This window comes from Schistocerca cancellata, chromosome 2 (assembly GCF_023864275.1).
Source record: "Schistocerca cancellata isolate TAMUIC-IGC-003103 chromosome 2, iqSchCanc2.1, whole genome shotgun sequence".
NCBI lineage: Eukaryota > Metazoa > Arthropoda > Insecta > Orthoptera > Acrididae > Schistocerca > Schistocerca cancellata.
In genome coordinates this window covers 495,438,544-495,457,198 of record NC_064627.1, presented here as the reverse complement: position 1 = coordinate 495,457,198, position 18,655 = coordinate 495,438,544, and the positions used below count along the sequence as shown (strand labels likewise).

At 40.3% G+C, this 18,655-nt stretch overlaps 1 protein-coding gene across 1 annotated transcript in view; it reads left to right on the top strand.

Moving 5' to 3' along the window:
- LOC126155658 (trypsin-1-like) overlaps window positions 1-18,655 on the top strand; it is a 45,652-nt gene that overhangs the window by 4,275 nt on the left and 22,722 nt on the right. Inside the window, exon 2 of the mRNA XM_049916243.1 lies at window positions 15,165-15,314. Coding sequence (XP_049772200.1) covers window positions 15,165-15,314 — 150 coding nt within the window. The remainder of the gene's footprint in view (window positions 1-15,164; window positions 15,315-18,655) is intronic.

Genomic DNA, 18,655 nt, shown 5'->3' with positions numbered 1-18,655 from the left:
GTCTGGGTGGTGTGACCTGGCCCATCTAGTCATGTTCTACGGCCTTCCGTCAACCATTTTGCACACACCAGTTGCACTGCCGAAACACTTGTTCCTACACGAGCAGCAGTTTTCCGGATGGATGCGTCACAGTCTCTCACGTCAATAATGCGCTCTCTTTCATTCACTGATTTGACGATGTGGTTTGCGCATACGCCTGCGAGGCATCCTGCATGTCTGCTCTAGTCACAATGAGCCATTACCTTCTGTTTGTAGTGACAGCGAGAGCCGCAGGCACATTTTACTGGTAGGTGGTGTTGCGCCACGATATCGATGTTGACTCTGAACCCGCGGGGCGACGGGGTTCAAGTGCTAATCATTTCTGCAGAACATACTAATGTGCATGTCCTGTGAATATGAATGTCCTGTTTCTGGTCGTTCAAGGTGTTATGTTTCTTTTTTTCTTTTTTTTCTGAACATGAGTGTATGACATGCATTGTAGTCTTCCTTAGTTGTGATGCAACTTGGGTAAAGGAAGTTACAATTACTATCCCTCCTCTTTTCAAAAAGATCAGATTGATACACACGTCATCAAAGACATAAACCCTTCCGATATGACATCACACTCTGGTCTTACTTAATTCGTAAGAAAATAAACTCCACTTGATGCAGACCGGTGCAAAACACACCAAAACAATAAACATAAATTCTTTCATATTGACAAAAAATATCTCAAAGAAAACAAGATACATGAACAAGACAAAACCATTATCAACATCCCTTATGAATCAAACACTTTCTATATAAGTAATCACACACAATGAAATTCTCAAAATACAGCATGGTAACCTAAGCCTATTTTTATGACCTTAATGTATACAGCATCCCATTTGTGGTTTGTGCGAGTTTTTCCATCTATCTTGTTTCAAGGTAATAGTATTGGTACTTATGAGCTAGTACCTGTAAAAGAATGAACGCACCCCGCATGCACAATGATTGTCTGCATCAGAAATTGTAATTAAACATTCACTGGCGACAACAATCCTACACAACTTGTTATGGTCCCCAGGGGCACATCATCAACTTATTTATCTTACCCTTCGGAGTATATGAGCTAGTTAAAATCATCCATTGGCCAACATCATACTCTGGTAATTTACTACTGTGCTACCTGATTGTTTACTGAAATTCGAGCGCCCTAGTGCTCGCCTTCTGGAGACGCTTTCACAAATCCTGTAACGTTCTAGCTTACTTCCATAAAGGTTTCCCATTTTTTTCGTAGCTTTGGTTTAATAAACTCAAACTGTAATGATATTTTCGTTCCATACACCACCTATTACGACGAGGGACAAGTGCTGTCATGCACTTCCGAATTATACACCGCCACAACTTATGGTGAGTGAACATACCATTTATTATTGTGACTATTGACATAATAGGTCAGCCTCTTACCAACTGTTTGATGAATGCATTCCGTCCCTCCAGTAGTGTGTCGATGTATTGGGCTAGTTCTCAGTTTACAGAAATATAACAAGCAGCACAACTGTTTGATTTACCTCGAAATGAAGTTGGTGCATTGATCCACGTACATCGTTTCATGGATTCCAAACGTCAACAACCAGTTGTTTACCACTTCATGTGCTGCTCTGCTGTTTGCAGTTGCAAACATTTAGATATATTGCAAAAAATGATCTATAGTAATCAGAACATAGCTGCTTCTCACAAGTGTCTGGCTAATCGGCCCTAAGATATCCATTTCAGTCATCTCAGAGGGTTTAGTTGCTTCAGGCAGCCGCTAAAGTGACACTTTCTGATGACGTAACACGGGCCCGACGAGACGGAGGTAGGGAAGGAAGGAGGCAAAATCACCAGGGCCAAACAATCTAGCTCTTTCTTTGCACTTCAGTTTTATGAGTCATAAAATTCTATTTCACTTTTAATCTCGAATGCACAATATTTTCTTTAGACATAGCGCACTAGAACTTCTGTGTGATGGATTCGAGAATACACTTTCTTTAAATGTTGTTGGAAATTTTTCCTAACAAATGTACACGGAAACAGTTGTAAAACACCGTTATAATTTGGTAGTTTTCAAAGATAAGGTACTTCCGATTCCATCACCAGGAGATTTTACGCGAAAAACTAATATACAGAAAATATTTTGCATTCAAGAGGAAACACAACATAAAAGATTTCGATTTATATATAGTCCTCTGGAATAATCGTGAACTGAAGAATGGAAGTGTCATGAAAGATATACATTGGCCATGCTGGTGCTCTGAAGAAAAGAGGTGTGGGTAATTATCTTCTTTTGTTCGTCCGTAGAACAGCCTACTTACATGGGAACTCTCAATTGACGTGATGTGACATTATTGCTTGGTCAAAGAGGCTTGGCCTTCAGAGGTTCAGCTTAGAAAATTGGAGACCCAAATAATGAAAAAGTCTTAGGAATATTAGAGCTCTTGAGTTGCTACCATACATTTCTCGCCAAATCCATTAGCAAGGTCAGAGACACACAAGATCTAAAAAGTGTTATTATTATTGTTGATGCAACTCCTGACTCAAATCATATTGACCAAACAACGTTCATGCTGTGTTATATTTATTTCAAGAAGGAAATTGATAAATATGAAATAAATGAACGGTTTTGGGAATTCGTATGTTGTAACAGTAAACGAGAGTGACTGTTGCACATTTAATTTGGTCAAACTCGTGAAACACTCAGTTCCAATCAGCGAATACCGTGCAGAATTTGTGATAACCGAAGTAATATTAGAGGGTCTTATAAAGGAGCTCAGACGCATTTTCTTCAGTGAAATTCTCTTGTAAAATTTTCTGTGTGCGGTTGTCAGCTTTTTGTGGAGTACATGCAGCTGAGTGTTTTCATGGAGTAAATACATATTTGGGAGTGATTTAGCTTCATTACAACCTGTTCAGTAGCAGTCCATCTGTTCTGAAACAGTGCTGGAAGTTCTTTATCTTGTATGTCTGACACCAATTGCAGCTACTTTGAGTAAGATTGACATTGCTGTTAGAAGTCTCAGTAAATTAAATTTGTTAGGACACGTTCTGTGGTACGGGGTGTTTTGGATTATGTGATATCATTCAAGTGCTTAATCATGGCATCAGTTTAGATAAAGTTGTTAGTACCAATTGACTACAGCAGAATATTAGTATAAGTTCGAAATACTAAACACTACCATTAATGTTGAGGAAAGATGCTTTGAGAGCTTATTAAATGACTTAAAATATCTTCTCGAGAATTGGAACGCCGTTCACCCTGCTCTAAAGTTGTTACCAGTGCAATGAATATCGATCGCTAATTTTCGGAGGTGCGCAGTAAGAAGAGGAAATCATTTCATATTGGAGCCAGGAATGAAGAGGCAGATATGAATTCAGAAAATGTATTCAAAATAAATATATTTCATGTCATTATTGACAATATAGCGTCTACCTTGAAAATCCGATTATAAACAATGAAGATTTTAGATGAAACATACGGATTTTATGGGAATAAATGAGGCCAGGTTCTCATTCAAGCATCCTCAGCGCAAAATAGGCAAAGTTTGTAAATTTCCTTTGAGACAGTCAAAAGACATACAAAGGATCTGCTTGGGGATTATGACTGATCATACTTTGAATTTTAATCTAGATTTTCTATAGAGAAAAATAAAAATAAAATGGCAACCGTAACAATGCTTTTATAAAGAGTCTGAGAGTTTGCAGTAAGTAGACTGTGTGCAGTGTAGCCCATCAGGAGTTACGTAAAATCAAAAATGGACAACATCTGTCGATACTGCATTAAATATGTGGGAGCTTTTACCTAACCACAATGAAATAACCGTAAATTTAACGATATGGTGCTAACTCGAACTTTGAGTTCCATTTTTGGGGGTTTGTTTCACTATTTGCAGCTTTACAAAAATAGTTAATATTAACAAATTTCATAAATTACAGGAATAAGCTCCCAAGAAAAGTGTTTACTTTTCGTGGGTCAGATGTAGAAGTTAATAGGTTGAAATGTTTTTATTTTATGCTGCACGCTTTTCTGAAAAATTCGTTCCTCAAGAAAAAACATGTTTAAAGTTTAAGGAAAACTCTTATGCATATTACTAGTTCAATTTGGATAACAATTATATGTTATTATATAATTTTGATGTCGCTCAACACAAATCCGAAGTTTGATTTTGAAAATTCAAAATAGGTAGTCCAATATGGCGGACCAAAAGTTATTTTCTGACCAGTTTCGATCAAAATTTGACCAAACAAAGTCTTTTCGTTACTTACATTTAGTCTGCAATTCTCGGACCGTATATCAACCTTTCCTCTAACTCGAATTGTTCTTAGAGAGCAATTTTCTCGTTGTTCTTGTCGAGAAAAGTCGATGTGGCTCAGCTGGATATGTTGCGTTCAGCGACCTACACACGTTGTTCGACAGCTTTTTCGGCGAATATGTTTGCATGTATACTGCAGTACAAATCATTTTGCGAACGTGCGTTACGGCACACGTTTTCTATCTCAGCCGGGCGTTCGCAGCTTAGAGCATCCCACGGCGGCCGTGAGACTGCTTCGAAAAATGGGCTGTAAAAACTTTTGTAACCTATGGATTACAAAACCTTTTTGTCCCAATATTCGAGACACATATACGTTTCAAAAAATGCAGTACAAAATCGAATTGGAAGCATTAGGACTCTTTGAATAAGATGCACTAGCTTAAACTTGCTTCCGAATATATCTGTAGTTACACGCATCTTTTACACTCTTCCGATGACTGTAGCTGAAGCAGAAATGTATTTCAGCACTCTGGCTCGTGTTAAAAGTTATCCCAGATCAATTACGCATCACCATCTCACAGATTTTGGAACCGTGTAAACTGTGCATAATTTGGCAAGATAACTTGACTTTGGGATTCTGGGACAGGGAAGGGGGTGTTGGGCAGGGTCCAACTTACATTTTACCCTGTACCCACGTGCTTAAAATTTCGGTCCAAAATGCATCCTCTGCTGCATCTACACGTTAAACCCGGTAGTCTGAGAGGGTCTAGATTCCCTCCCCCCCTCCCTATTCCAAACCTATGTATGGTGTCCACTCATTTCTCTTTTTCGTTTCCACTGTCTCCTATCTCTTTTCCTCCCACTTCTTCCATCTCCATGCATCTCTCTACATCTTTTCATGCCTCTGTCTCTCACTGACCAGTAATGCCCGTCTCTCTTTGGCTGCCACTGCTATTGTCTTCATCCATCCATCTTTCTCTTTCACTGACATTTTCTCTCTGTACCACCATCACTGTTTTCTCTCTCTTTTTCTTCCATTGGATCTGTCTCCTCTCTCTTCCACCGTCGCTGTCACTGTGATATTCACTTTCAGCACAAAAAAGTGTGAGTACGTTCACACGCCGAAATTTTTGGCGGAATAAGAAATGAGGCAGCTGGTTCCCCACTTATCTGTCAGATTCCTGTCAGAGAGAATATATTCGCCCTTTTGTGTGAACAGGAGCATTTTTCCACTGCCTCTGCTCTTTTCATTGCTACAGGAGCGTACGCAGCTTATGTAAAAGGAATTCTATAGGCCAGTAAAGTTTTGACAGCTTGTTTATATACTTCGACATATTTATACACGTTGGTATATATATATTACACACAAAAAATAAGTGAGCATAATATAAGGTTGATACAAAATCGTTTGCTTTGCGGTTTTCTGAATACAGTGCTCATAGACCACATTTCATCGAGAACGCCCGGTTTATTATTTGTATCATAAACGAATTAAAAAGTTATTTGAAATATTTTATTGAATTTGCAGTCTTTCCAGTTTTAGATCATTTTTAACAGTCATTTTAAGTTCTTGTTATGCATGTTGAAAGTCTTTTTAGCTCCTTTATTGTTACTGCCGTACCACAAACAGGCGTAAAGTGCCCATTACACAGAGACAGTCCGTCATAAAGTTTGATTAGTGAAGAGTGCTGATGAAAAACATAGTTTTGTGAAATCAGAATCCTTGCGCTGATCTTAGAACTCTTTCCATGTGTCCACAACGTCTGCTAAAACTGCATTTACACCTTAAACCGGATATTACGTGCATATCTTACTGCATAAGTATGACAAATTTGAACCTTTGCATCTTGGTAACAGACACTGATATTGAAAAATGTTTTGAAGTTTGCCGCGGACATCATCTCAAAAACATATGGCAAAATTTTCGACGATCTGCTATGAACAGAAATTTTAGAAGTGGCCATCCCAACAACTGGTACTTTTCGTACCCAAAAATCGTGGTTTTTCGCGGTTTTTTTCGGCAATCACCCATTAACAAATGGTGATTTTATAAGCCACCTGAGGTCACCCTAGAGCACATCTAATGCAAAAGAACCAAGCAATTTGCTACATTCTCCTGGACTGGATAAAGTACGTAATGTTTAAATTTTGACTCTGCACTGTAGGATAGCTAGAACATGAAAATTCTTCCAATATGTATACAAATGGTCGCTCGGCCGAGGGCTATCAAAAACAGTTAACCCCTTATTTCTGTTATCAATAGAGCAGGAGATATGATCCCTGAAAAACGCTTTTTGGAACATTTTAGTATCGTGCACTGTCGTGCATGGACTGATTTCATTGGCGAAGATATATTTCGTGTTTAAGAAGAAATTATGTTTTTCTATGTTTCATCCCAGTGAGCATTTTTTGTATATCTTCAGTATCCTGGCAATACATTTTGTTTAAATCATGTCAGATCCTCAAAATAATAAAACTGGGTTGCCATACTTAAAGATGGGGCTCAATCACATATCTTTTCCCAGGCCCAGTCCTGTCTCTCAGCAGCCTTGGACGTAATTTTGCTCATTGTACATACGCCACACAATTTTTCACATACTGGTCCGCATCCTTCTTCTGTGTCTCCTCTAATAATACTCAGTAACTCTTTGGTGTACTGTCCTATGTCTTCTGTGTCCAAACAACGTATGATCACGTACTTCTTTTAACGCTTCCATCCATAGTGCAGTAGGCACTACTATGTGTGGCCCAAGCTTCGTTGTCCTACATAACAACCCGACACTAATGACATATGGTGGCTCTGTTTAGAATATGATGCAATTTACATGAGCAGTCTGTGCCTTCTGACATTCCATAAGACTCAGACCAAGTGCTCATGTTACACCAATCTTTCCGCTTAGGCCATCCATGTTATCATGTTTCTTTCCCGGTTTTTGAATCTTTTCGAAGTCAGACCCATTTAGCTTTAATGCTGGCCATGTCAGACTGCTTGATGGTACCTCTAAACCTAACAACCATGGTCTGTCAAATACACTGAATGTCTTATAATACAAATAATACCTGAAGTGTGTTACGATGTATATCGAAGTTAGTATTTCCTTGCGTCCTCCTTATCAGTGGTTGTGTCTCAGACTTATTCAGTTTCCTTGAGCCACCTAATGCTCCTTTCAGTATACTTCTTGGCTTAGAACACACCTTATTGCCTGTTTGAAAGCATCACCCGCTAGCAGGGTGCGATTTGTGCTTTTACCAGTGGGGGGGGGGAATGAATTATGTATGTTACTAGCTTGGACCGTGGCATTACGCATGGTTAAACAGCTATTTATAAATAGATGTTAATGCCGAAACTCACTACTGACGCGTGTGCACTATCAGAAAAGCCATCCCTTGTTATATCTTTAAAATTACATTATAGGTAAAACTTATTTACCAAATCATCTACATACTGGTACAGATATACGAGGGGAATTCAAACGGTAGAGGTACATTTGTGAAAAGTTGTACTTCTTCTGATGATAGAAAACTCAAACATATTAATAGAAAGACTTATTAAAAACTTTCAGTGTTCGGCTCCACAAATTTAAATTATATGTAAAGTTTTACTCCAGTGTGTGGGAAATAAACATCCCAGGTTGGGATGCATAAACTAAAACCAGAGGAGGGGATGGTCTGATGCAGAGGGGGGGAAATCCCCCCCTGCAAATCGCACACTGCCTGCTAGAACACTAACATAAGGCTGGCTGTTAATGCCTTCTTCAGTTTATCAAATGTGGCTTGACATTCCGCTGTCCACTGGAGTTCCAGACCCTACTTCAACAAGTGCATCAGCGGTAATGCAGTACATGCAAATATCATCACGAATATCCTATAGTAATAAGCTAATCTAAAGATTGACTGTAGCTCTATACTTGTCTACAGTGTCAGTAAACTTCACAGTGAAATCTTGAATCTATTTTCACATGTGTCCCAAGTAGTTGACTTCCATTAATGGAAAATGGTATTTCTTGATACTCAAAGTCGGGCAAGTGGAATGCTATCTCATAAAAACTTTTTTCAGTCATTGCATGTGTTTCTCCATATCCTTTGAAAATACAATAATGTCATTAAGATACAACATTTATTATTACAGTTTTAAATCTCTTAACATCCCGTCTGGCGACGACTGAAACATTGACAGTGCATTCCTTAGGCCAAATAGCACTTACTGATAAAGACTCAACGCAATGTAAATACAGTCTTTCGCTGATCCTGTGGCATTACTTCCAATTGAAAGTAATCAAGGTTCCGGTCTGTTGTGAATTAGTAGTTGCACTGACTCAGGGCCTCCATAATATTTGGTATCGTATCCATAATCATTCCACTATTCGAGTAATGATGATTACAACAGAATCTATATTTCCTTGTGCTCTCTAACGATTTTGTGCGTAAAAATATTACAAGTGTTCCACAGGGACTACTACAATGGTTTCCAACCCAGTTGTAAATACCTCCCGAGGGGTAAAATGAAATTTTATGATGCATAAAAACAGAAGGATTCGATTGTGTTACAATCACGAAACTAAATAATTTTTAAAAGTTAATTAGTAGTATCTCTGTTTTGAAATATTGTAATACTGATCATATAAGTTACGAATAAGTAAATTTTTTTCAGATTTTAGCATGAAAGCAAGACACAATGCGGTGGAATTACAACTTGTGAAACAAATGTTCGAACATCATCTTCCTGCCGGCCGGGATGGCCGAGCGGTTCTAGGCGCTACAGTCTGGAACCGCGCGACCGCTACGGTCGCCGATTCGAATCCTGCCTCGGGCATGAATGTGTGTGATGTCCTTAGGTTAGTTAGGTTTAAGTAGTTCTAAGTTCTAGGGGACCGATGACCTCAGATGTTAAGTCCCATAGTGCTCAGAGCCATTTGAACCATCATCTTCCTCACAGACTACCCATTACACGCATACTTTTCGCTTTTCATCAAGCATTTACGACAGTAAAATTGAGACATACACATGACATATGCCAAAATATCTCGCCAAAGTGTCTTCTCGGAGCTGCAGGTAGTTCCCACAATGGAACAGAAATTGCTTTATTATTTACTTCAAAAGAGAAAAGGAACTAATTGGCAGCACAAGACAAAAGTAACTGCACTGCGCAACAAAATTAAAGGGTCTCTGTTTTGAAACCCCATCATTTTCTCCTTTTTGCGAAGTTTGGCTAGACGGTGTCTGCAGTCTTCCTCTGTAATTGTGACAAAATATGGTGCCCTGCAGCATCATCCTCTGACTCGGCGATACTTCAAACAGCGAGGCGTCGACATGTGTAAAAAACAAAGGCTGGAGCTCAGACGTTCATGTGAGGTGTAAAGCAAGTTAGTGATGTCACATCAGAACCAAATTTTACCGTAATTCGGCTGACGCCACCGTCGACGTACCACACCGTTGTAAGGTTGCCACACGTCTCGTTACCCACATCTGAATTCTTCACTTGATGTCTCTCCGACGGAGGTCAGAACTGCGACACCCAGCGCTATAAATCACGTGGTTTTCTTATGGGTGGCCGAAGAAAATAATTCAAATACTTCAGATACACTGCTTCTCATAATCGATACCAAAAGGCGTCAAGAGGTATCATGAAGGCTGTGAAATGTAACCACTGCTTCACTTGAGTCGTTCATTTTCACTAATTTCACAGTCGAAAACAATAGGTTGCAGTCTGAGAACGATGACCCCAATAACCTTTGACACTGCTCGCAGTCTCTGTATGATTCAGCTCATCTCTAAGGATACTGCAGAACTGAAATTCTGTCGAGCATGATCTCACTCCTTTGGAGCTTGCTCTGGCGTACAGGGTGGCACCATTAGATACCATTCAAAACCATTCGACCAAGATCGCGAGGTTGTTTAAGGTTTTTCATCCTTCCTTTTTCATGCTTTCCTATGCCGCTGAACTAGCACTTGGTGGCCACATGCGAAATCTGAGGGATATCGAAAGGGTTTGTGCATCATGCCGGCGCCTAGGAATTGTTGAATGACAGCTAGAGGTGACCATATTCTCTATTAATTTTCATCATTGTGCCCTATTGAGTAAGTAGGACTATTGAACTTTTTTCCTGATATGTTTGCTTTTTTATTCTCCCAAAATCTCTTCTTTTTCTCGCAGAAGTTTCACTTTCGTTCTTCTATCTTTTGATATCTGATCTCGGTTTACCTCCAGATGAAATGATTATTGAGAAGTATTCTGAATGTATCTCTGCTCTGCACCTTGTCAACTGTGATGCCAGTATCCTGAAGATCTATTCAGTTTCAAACAGATAATTTGTTTTAACTTTCATTGAGATGAACAGATGGGGAGTTCATTCTCAGAAAATGATCATAAAATTTTAATTGCCTCTTCCTGAAAGTATCGGAGATTTACTCGGTATGCTGATATAATTTTTAGATGTCCTTTTCGTCCAAATTTCTCCTAGGGAGACTGAACCGAAACAAATTATTTCAGTGTTTCTTTCTTGCTTTCTGGGCATTGAATTTTTGATCTGCCTCCAATTACCATAGTTTCTGATGTTTATAATTTTTGTAGTTTAATTAATGTGTTTGTAGTGTCTTTGATTTTGTTCTGGGATTATGTTTTTTTGTTACATCTCTTACAGTTGTAGCTTTGTAATTTAAAGATTTTTTTTCGTTAGCTTCATGATTTAATTTTGATGGATGGATGATTTTCCCCTAGGTATCCGAGATATTATGTAGCACTGAGTTACTGTAGATTGTCCATCAAGGTACAGAGGAGTTCTTGCCATATATTGAGATTTTTCGTGTGTTGTTGTGTAAGAAGTTTCCCAGTTTTATTCTTTATTGTTTTATTTTTGTCTTTACAATGTGTGTCTTTTGTTTCGAAAGTATTTTGTTTTTACCGTTCGGTCACTGTCTTATCCCAAATGTCTTGTGTTTAATCTTTACTGTGATCGGTAAAATTCCTGCATTATGCTTAGCTTGTGAATGCTTATGTATTTGTGTGTAAGCAAGCACTTGTTATGTAGTATCAAACTGAATAACGAACTAATTTATTTATTTACAAACTTCGTTGTCCGAGGCCCACGTACATGTTAAACTGTACATTGCATTGAAAAGACAAAAAGGCAATCTTAGTTTCAGTAATAGCATAATATACAATTATGACATGTAAGTATATACAATGTTGTCCGAAAATGAAATAATAACGGGTCATGTACGCAACGCCGGCCGGAGTGGCCGAGTGGTTGTAGGCGCTACACTCTGGAAGCGCGCGACCGCTGCGGTCGCAGGTTCGAATCCTGCCTCGGGCATGGATGTGTGTGATGTCCTTAGGTTAGTAAGGTTTAAGTAGTTCTAAGTTCTAGGGGACTGATGACCTCAGAAGTTAAGTCCCATAGTGCTCAGAGCCATTTGAACCATTTTAGCCATGTACGCACCTTTACCTTTTTAATGCAGAAAATATAAAACGCGTGGAAAATTGAACGAGTTTCCGTATTGATGTACATGTAAATTTACGATTTATTTTGTATTGTACTAGTGCTCTACCACAGTTTTACACCGGAAACACTAAGTGTCTGAGGTCGGACGACTTGTCGGGTGTAGTGGTAATATTGTTTATGAGCCACTGTAAAGAATTATGACAACGTTAGGCAGCTGATTATCATCACTTTCATACAATTGAAACGATTTAAGCAGCACACTCCAGGAAAATTCTCAGAAGGCATGAGTGTTATCTATTACATATATAACTGACGTGTGGAGTGATTGGAGTTGCGAGCTGCCACGCTTCTGTCTGCCGTCCGCAGCTCGTGGTCTAGTGGCTAGTGTTGCTGTCTCTGGATTGCGGGCTCCCGGGTTCTATTCCCGGCCGGGTTGGGGATTTTCTCTGCCCGGGGGCTGGGTGTTTGTGTTGTCCTCATCATTTCATCCTCATCGCCATCATTCGTGACAGTGGCTAGACTGACTGTAAAAAAAAATATTGGAATGTGTAAAAACTGGGACTTAGTACGGGCGCTGATGACCGCGCAGTTGAACTCCCCACAAACTAAACATCGTCATCATCATCCCATTCTGCCAAACTGCAGCATCAGTTTGGAGGTGCCACAGCCACTTGCCAGCTACCCGAAGGCTACATTTTCTGTGTGGCCTTTCCCCGCATTTCTCTTCACACTCCTTAAACGTTAACTCTGTAACAAAAAGCCTGTTCTTGTCTTATCATGCATCACAGGAGCAAAATTAGCTCATACTGGCCTCCCAGTAGCGATTGTTGGCGCTGGCCTGCCGCTGTAGTCAGACGGCTTTACCCCTATCACTGGTAGACGACAATAGTATCGTTTTCACTGCAGCAAGGGACTTTAATTCTTCATAGTTCACAAAATTTTCACAAAATATTTATAAATTATGTAAGTAAATCTTCCCTTTGAATCAGTATATCTGTTGGTGAAAATCGTATCAAAATTCCTACAGTTTTTTCCGAGGTTAACCTGATCCTACTGATATAAAAAGTGGTTGTTGTTGTTGTGGCCTTTATCTCCCAGTACCTACTGCAGCCTACATCCTTCTGAATCTGCTTAGTGTACTCATCTCTTGGTCTCCCTCTACGATTTTTACCCTCCATGCTGCCCTCAAATGTTAAATTTGTGGTCCCTTGATGCCTCAGAATATGTCCTACCAAGCGATCCCTTCTTCTGGTCAAGCTGTACCAAAAATTTCTCTTCTCTCCAATTCTGTTCAATACCTCCTCATTAGTTATATGATCTACCCATCTAATCTTCAGCATTCTTCTGTAGCACCACATTTCGAAAGCTTCTATTCTCTTGTTGTCCAAACTATTTATCGTCCATGTTTCACTTCCATACATGGCTACAATCCATACAAATACTTTCAGAAACGACTTCCTAACACTTAAACCAATACTCGATGTTAACAAATTCTCTTCTTCAGAAACGCTTTCCTTGCCATTGCCAGTCTACATTTTATATCCTCTCTACTTCGACCATCATCAGTTATTTTGCTCCCCAAATAGCAAAACTCCTTTACTACTTTAAGTGTCTCATTTCCTAATCTAATTCTCTCAGCATCACCCGACTTAATTCGACTACATTCCATTATCCTTGGTTTGCTTTTGTCGATGTTCATCTTATACCCTCCTTTCAAGACACTGTCCATTCCGTTCAACTGCTCTTCCAAGTCCTCTGCTGTCTCTGACAGAATTACAATGTCATCGGCGAACCTCAAAGTTTTTATTTCTTCTCCATGGATTTTAATACCTACTCCGAACTTTTCTTTTGTTTCCTTTACTGCTTGCTCAATGTAGAGATTGAATGACATCGGGGAGAGGCCGCAACCCTGTCTCACTCCCTTCCCAACCACTGCTTCCCTTTCTTACCCTTCGACTCTTATAACTGCCATCTGGTTTCTGTACAAATTGTAAATAGCCTTTCGCTCCCTGTATTTAACCCCTGCCACCTTCAGAATTTGAAAGAGAGTATTCCAGTCAACATTGTCAAAAGCTTTCTCTAAGTCTACAAATGCTAGAAACGTAGGTTTGCCTTTCCTTAATCTTTCTTCTAAGATAAGTCGTTGTGTCAGTATTACCTCACGTGTTCCAACATTTCTACGGAATCCAAACTGATCTTCCCCGATGTCGGCTTCTACCAGTTTTTCCATTCGTCTGTAAAGAATTCGCGTTAGTATTTTGCAGCTGTGACTTATTAAACTGATAGTTCGGTAATTTTCACATCTGTCAACACCTGCTTTCTTTGGTAGTGGAATTATTATATTCTTCTTGAAGTCTGAGGGAATTTCGTCTGTCTCATACTTCTTGCTCACCAGATGGTAGAGTTTTGTTAGGACTGGCTCTCCCAAGGCTGTCAGTAGTTCTAATGGATTGTTGTCTACTCCCGGGGCCTTATTTCGACTTCGGTCTTCCAGTGCTCTCTCAAACTCTTCATGCAGTATCATATCTCCCATTTCATCTTCATCTACATCCTCTTCCATTTCCATAATACTGTCCTCAAGTACATCGCCCTTGTATAGACCCTCTATATACTTCTTCCACCTTTCTGCTTTCCCTTCATTGCTTAGAACTGGGTTTCCATCTGAGCTCTTGATATTCATGCAAGTGGTTCACTTTTCTCCAAAGGTCTCTTTAATTTTCCTGTAGGCAGTATCTATCTTACCCCTCGTGAGATAATCCTCTACATCCTTACATTTGTCCTCTAGCCATCCCTGCTTAGCCATTTTGCACTTCCTGTCGGTCTCATTTTTGAGACGTTTGTACTCCTTTTTGCCTGGTAGGGCCCTTTATTTATGCGTGTACAGAAGACGATAGATAGATACGTACTGTTAGTACACCTGCAGCACTAATGCTCTCTCGTAGTATTCAAGAACCAAATGTTTAGGCTACAGCAGACTTGCGAACAACACTTCTTTCCTCGGTCGGTAATGTGATCTAGTAAATGTGTGCGTTGGCAGTAATGTGACTACCTAACGATGAGGGTATGAGATTTAAATGCACGATGTTGCCACTGAACACTCCACTTCCATTACCAGAAGCTCCCTCTTCACTCGCACGACTGCTGGTTCCTGTTCCACAGTTTGTATCTGCGACACACTACAAAATCCTCAATGACACATTTCCTTATATTGTACTAACAGTAGAACACGTTCTACTAAATGTACCCTGGCTCAAATTGAATGTTCTCTTGAAACGAGTGGTCGTTTCTGGCTCATACTAAGATATCGTCTCACAACATGATGTGAACTCCTTTCAGAACATGACGTCTCGTGCTGTAATCCAGACACATATTTTCAATTTATATTGTAGAGCATTGATCCCCCTTAAAGCAAGCATTAATTAATTTCTGTTTTATATGACACCATCAGCAACAAATCCGTTTTCATCAGGTGATGCAAACGAGGGAGATGGACCGGTTGAAGAGATGTGGTACGGATCGCCAGAGGATCCGGACTGGTACAAATTCGAAGAAGCTGACAGCCCATCAGAGTTCACCGACGTGGAAGAACGCATCGTTGGCGGCTCCGATGCCTTTCCAGGTGAGTACTTCTCCGTCTTCAGACCTACTTCTGTAACATATAGGTTGCTGTTCGACTTTATGGGGTAATAGCAAGTGGGTTGAGGTGTGAATGGGAATCTGGATAGAGGACAGAGGCGGAAGGGTAGTCCATCCAGTTGTACAAAGCTACTGTTCCAGAGTGGCATAGTAGTTAGCACATCTGGCTAGTGAACAGAAGAGCTAGATTCGAATCCCAGCCTTGGTACAAATTTTCAATCGTCGCTTCAGTCTCCATAAATACTTATATATATCTCCTATATAATTCTTTGTGTATGTTACGAAACTAGTCTCTCCCAGCCTGATAAAAATCTGTCACAGCCTTTAGTTTGTCAGCATCTCTACCTCATGAGTTTTATATAAACCTACATACAGCTCAGAGATCAACAGTGGAGAGAGTAGCTGATGTCAGAACCTGAATTGTCTATATAAGCAACACAGAGTACTGCTGTTGCGTCTTTATACAATATACGAAGTTCAGTAGACTTAAAAAGTGAGTTAATGGAGTACTGATATTTTTCTTCACTAGAAGTAATACAATTATGTGATATTCAAATCACTCGATTTCTGAGGTGACGTACCCATTTCTGACAGAACTGATGCAGAAGCAGTCGAGAGTCAGAAAGACGTATCCCAATACGTTTGAGATGCGATGCTATTGGAGAATGTTCAGATTTAGCACCTGTAAATTGCGGTACTTACCATTAAAATTCCAACGCTATAAAGCTGACATTTTCCTGCATATGTAAATGATTAAAATGTTAAGTGCAACGACACAAAGTAGATTAGAGAAATGCCATGTATTTTCTGTATGTAACGACAGACTGTATAGCAAGTTTCTCATTCAGAAACCGCATTTGAATGTTGTTCGCTTCTTAGAAGACAGTGTTATGTTCATGTGTGAAGGAGGAACGTCCACCAACACGTGCAGCGGCAGGATTGTTGGCTGTCGAGGCTGCGGTTTGTCATTTGGCGATAGTGCTGCTCGGATTTTCGGGTTCCCACGGCTGTTATTCGAATATGCAATCGCTAACATCAGGAGCGTCTTGCTAGACGCCATGCAGAGCCTTAACGGTCCCGCGTGGCTAGCGCTCGACAGGACAGACATTATTCACTTTTGTCGTGTAGATTATACAAACACGTCACGTACTTTGAGTCAGGAAATGGGTGATTTGCAGCAAGCAAGTATCCAAACCAGTGGGACGACTTCTGAAGGAACGACGGTCTGCTGGCCGTTGTGGCCGAGCGGTTCTAGGCGCTTCATCCGAAACCGCGCTGCTGCTACGGTCGCAGGTTCGAATCCTGCCTCGGGCATGGATGTGTGTGATGTCCTTAGGTTAGTTAGGTTTAAGTAGTTCTAAGTTCTAGGGGACTAATGACCTCAGATGTTAAGTCCCATAGTGCTCAGAGCCATTTGAACCAATTTGAACGACGGGCTGCCGGCACGGAGACCAACAACAACGCTGGACACGGAAATAGTAGCACGTCGTCTTTTCAGACGAGTGCCGGTGCTGCTCACGGCACCACAATGGACGTTTCGGCTTTTGGAGGCTCGAGGAGAAACAATGTTGCATTCGTCATCGTCATACGGGCCTAACATCTGGCATGATGGTGGGAGAGAGTTGACGTTCGTGGCGCCATACCTGCTCCGTTTGCCGCCACCGCTCACCATCATGATATAAATGGTCTGAAGATGGTCACATTCTGACCGGAACTGCTTACCATTACAATTAAATACTTTATTTGGTTCAAGACTGTATTTAATCCATTTAAAAGTATTCTAGCTAGACCGCTGATTTTGTTCAAGAGAAAGGTGTAAAACATTTCTGTACAAAATCATCACAGATTGAATCTCTCCTACTTCAGATATACTGTATCACCGCTTCTTAGGGGAAATTGAAACATTTCGTCCGCCGTCTCGAGTGAAAGAACACACTGGACTCGCATTCGGGAGGACGACGGTTCAATCCCGTCTCCGGCCATCCTGATTTAGGTTTTCCGTGATTTCCCTAAATCGCTTCAGGCACATGCCGGGATGGTTCCTTTGAAAGGGCACGGCCGATTTCCTTCCCCATCCTTCCCTCACCCGAGCTTGCGCTCCGTCTCTAATGACCTCGTTGTCGACGGGACGTTAAACACTAATCTCCTCCTCCTCCTCCTCCTCGAGTGAAAGAAGCTGGGTAACGTCCTTGACAACCGCCGATATTTCGACAGGTGAACACCTCGTCATCCGCAAAGTTCAAACGAAACAAGAGATCAGAGTTCTTGCCTAATTAGACCCTCATCGGGTTGGGCTGCATCAGGAAGGAATACAAAAGAAAATCAACAGACACAGTTACGAACTTGTACTACCACACAACCACAGATCCTTTCCGTAGATGGTATTCCCAACAGCTTTGTCTGTCCTGAAGAAACGCGATGAGAAATGTGTTTTTCGGATGCCGTTTAAGATCATGGTCCCTTTAGGGCTTGTAATGATCTTAGTTTGCGTAAGGGGCGGGGGAGAGGTTGGGGAGCTCGAGTGTATCTCCTGCAGTTATGATACGTCATTCATATGTCATGGATTTAGGGCCGTGAAGGACTGGTCTATAGACCATAAGATTAATACGCACTTACAATAGTCGGGCTAATATGCGTTTACGAAACATTGCGCTAGTGCCGGTCATCCGATGGAATGTAACAACACAGTGATCCTGACGTGCATTTTCAATTACTAGGATAGTGTTATTAAGTAAGCTGTTATTATTAAACTTTTAACCTCCCCCTCACTTATCGACCTTAATGACAGTGAAAAATTAAAACGCGTGTACCTAATGGAAACTTGGGAAAGCAATCGTCACCGAAGTTAATCTGTCGGTAAAGAGGGAGGAAAGGGTTACATCTAAATGAAGGGAAAAATGCAAATGAAATTGGTGAAATTAATTTTGAAAAAGGGTAAAGTTAATGAAGAAAGTAAATGTGCGGTCGTTACATTAACAATTAACTGGCATTAATTAGATATTTGAGATTTGGGGAAAATTACAGTCGCCAGTCCTATGGACAACTACTATAATAACTGAAAAAGAAAGGTTAATGCACATATAATTAGCACTAAAAGCGTGGCAACTGAAGGTTGACACGTGTTGTGTGAAAAGTGAGTGTTTGTCAGAAGTAATAAATTTCGCTACACTCTGACTTAATTTAGCAAAAGAATTAATAAAACCGGAAAATTGATGTTAATTTAGTGACTGAAATTAATAGTGAACTTTGCTTCTGAAGCACTACGAAATTAAATAAAATAAGCTTAGAATTGGGCTACCTCAACAATCATCTCAAAAACTATAT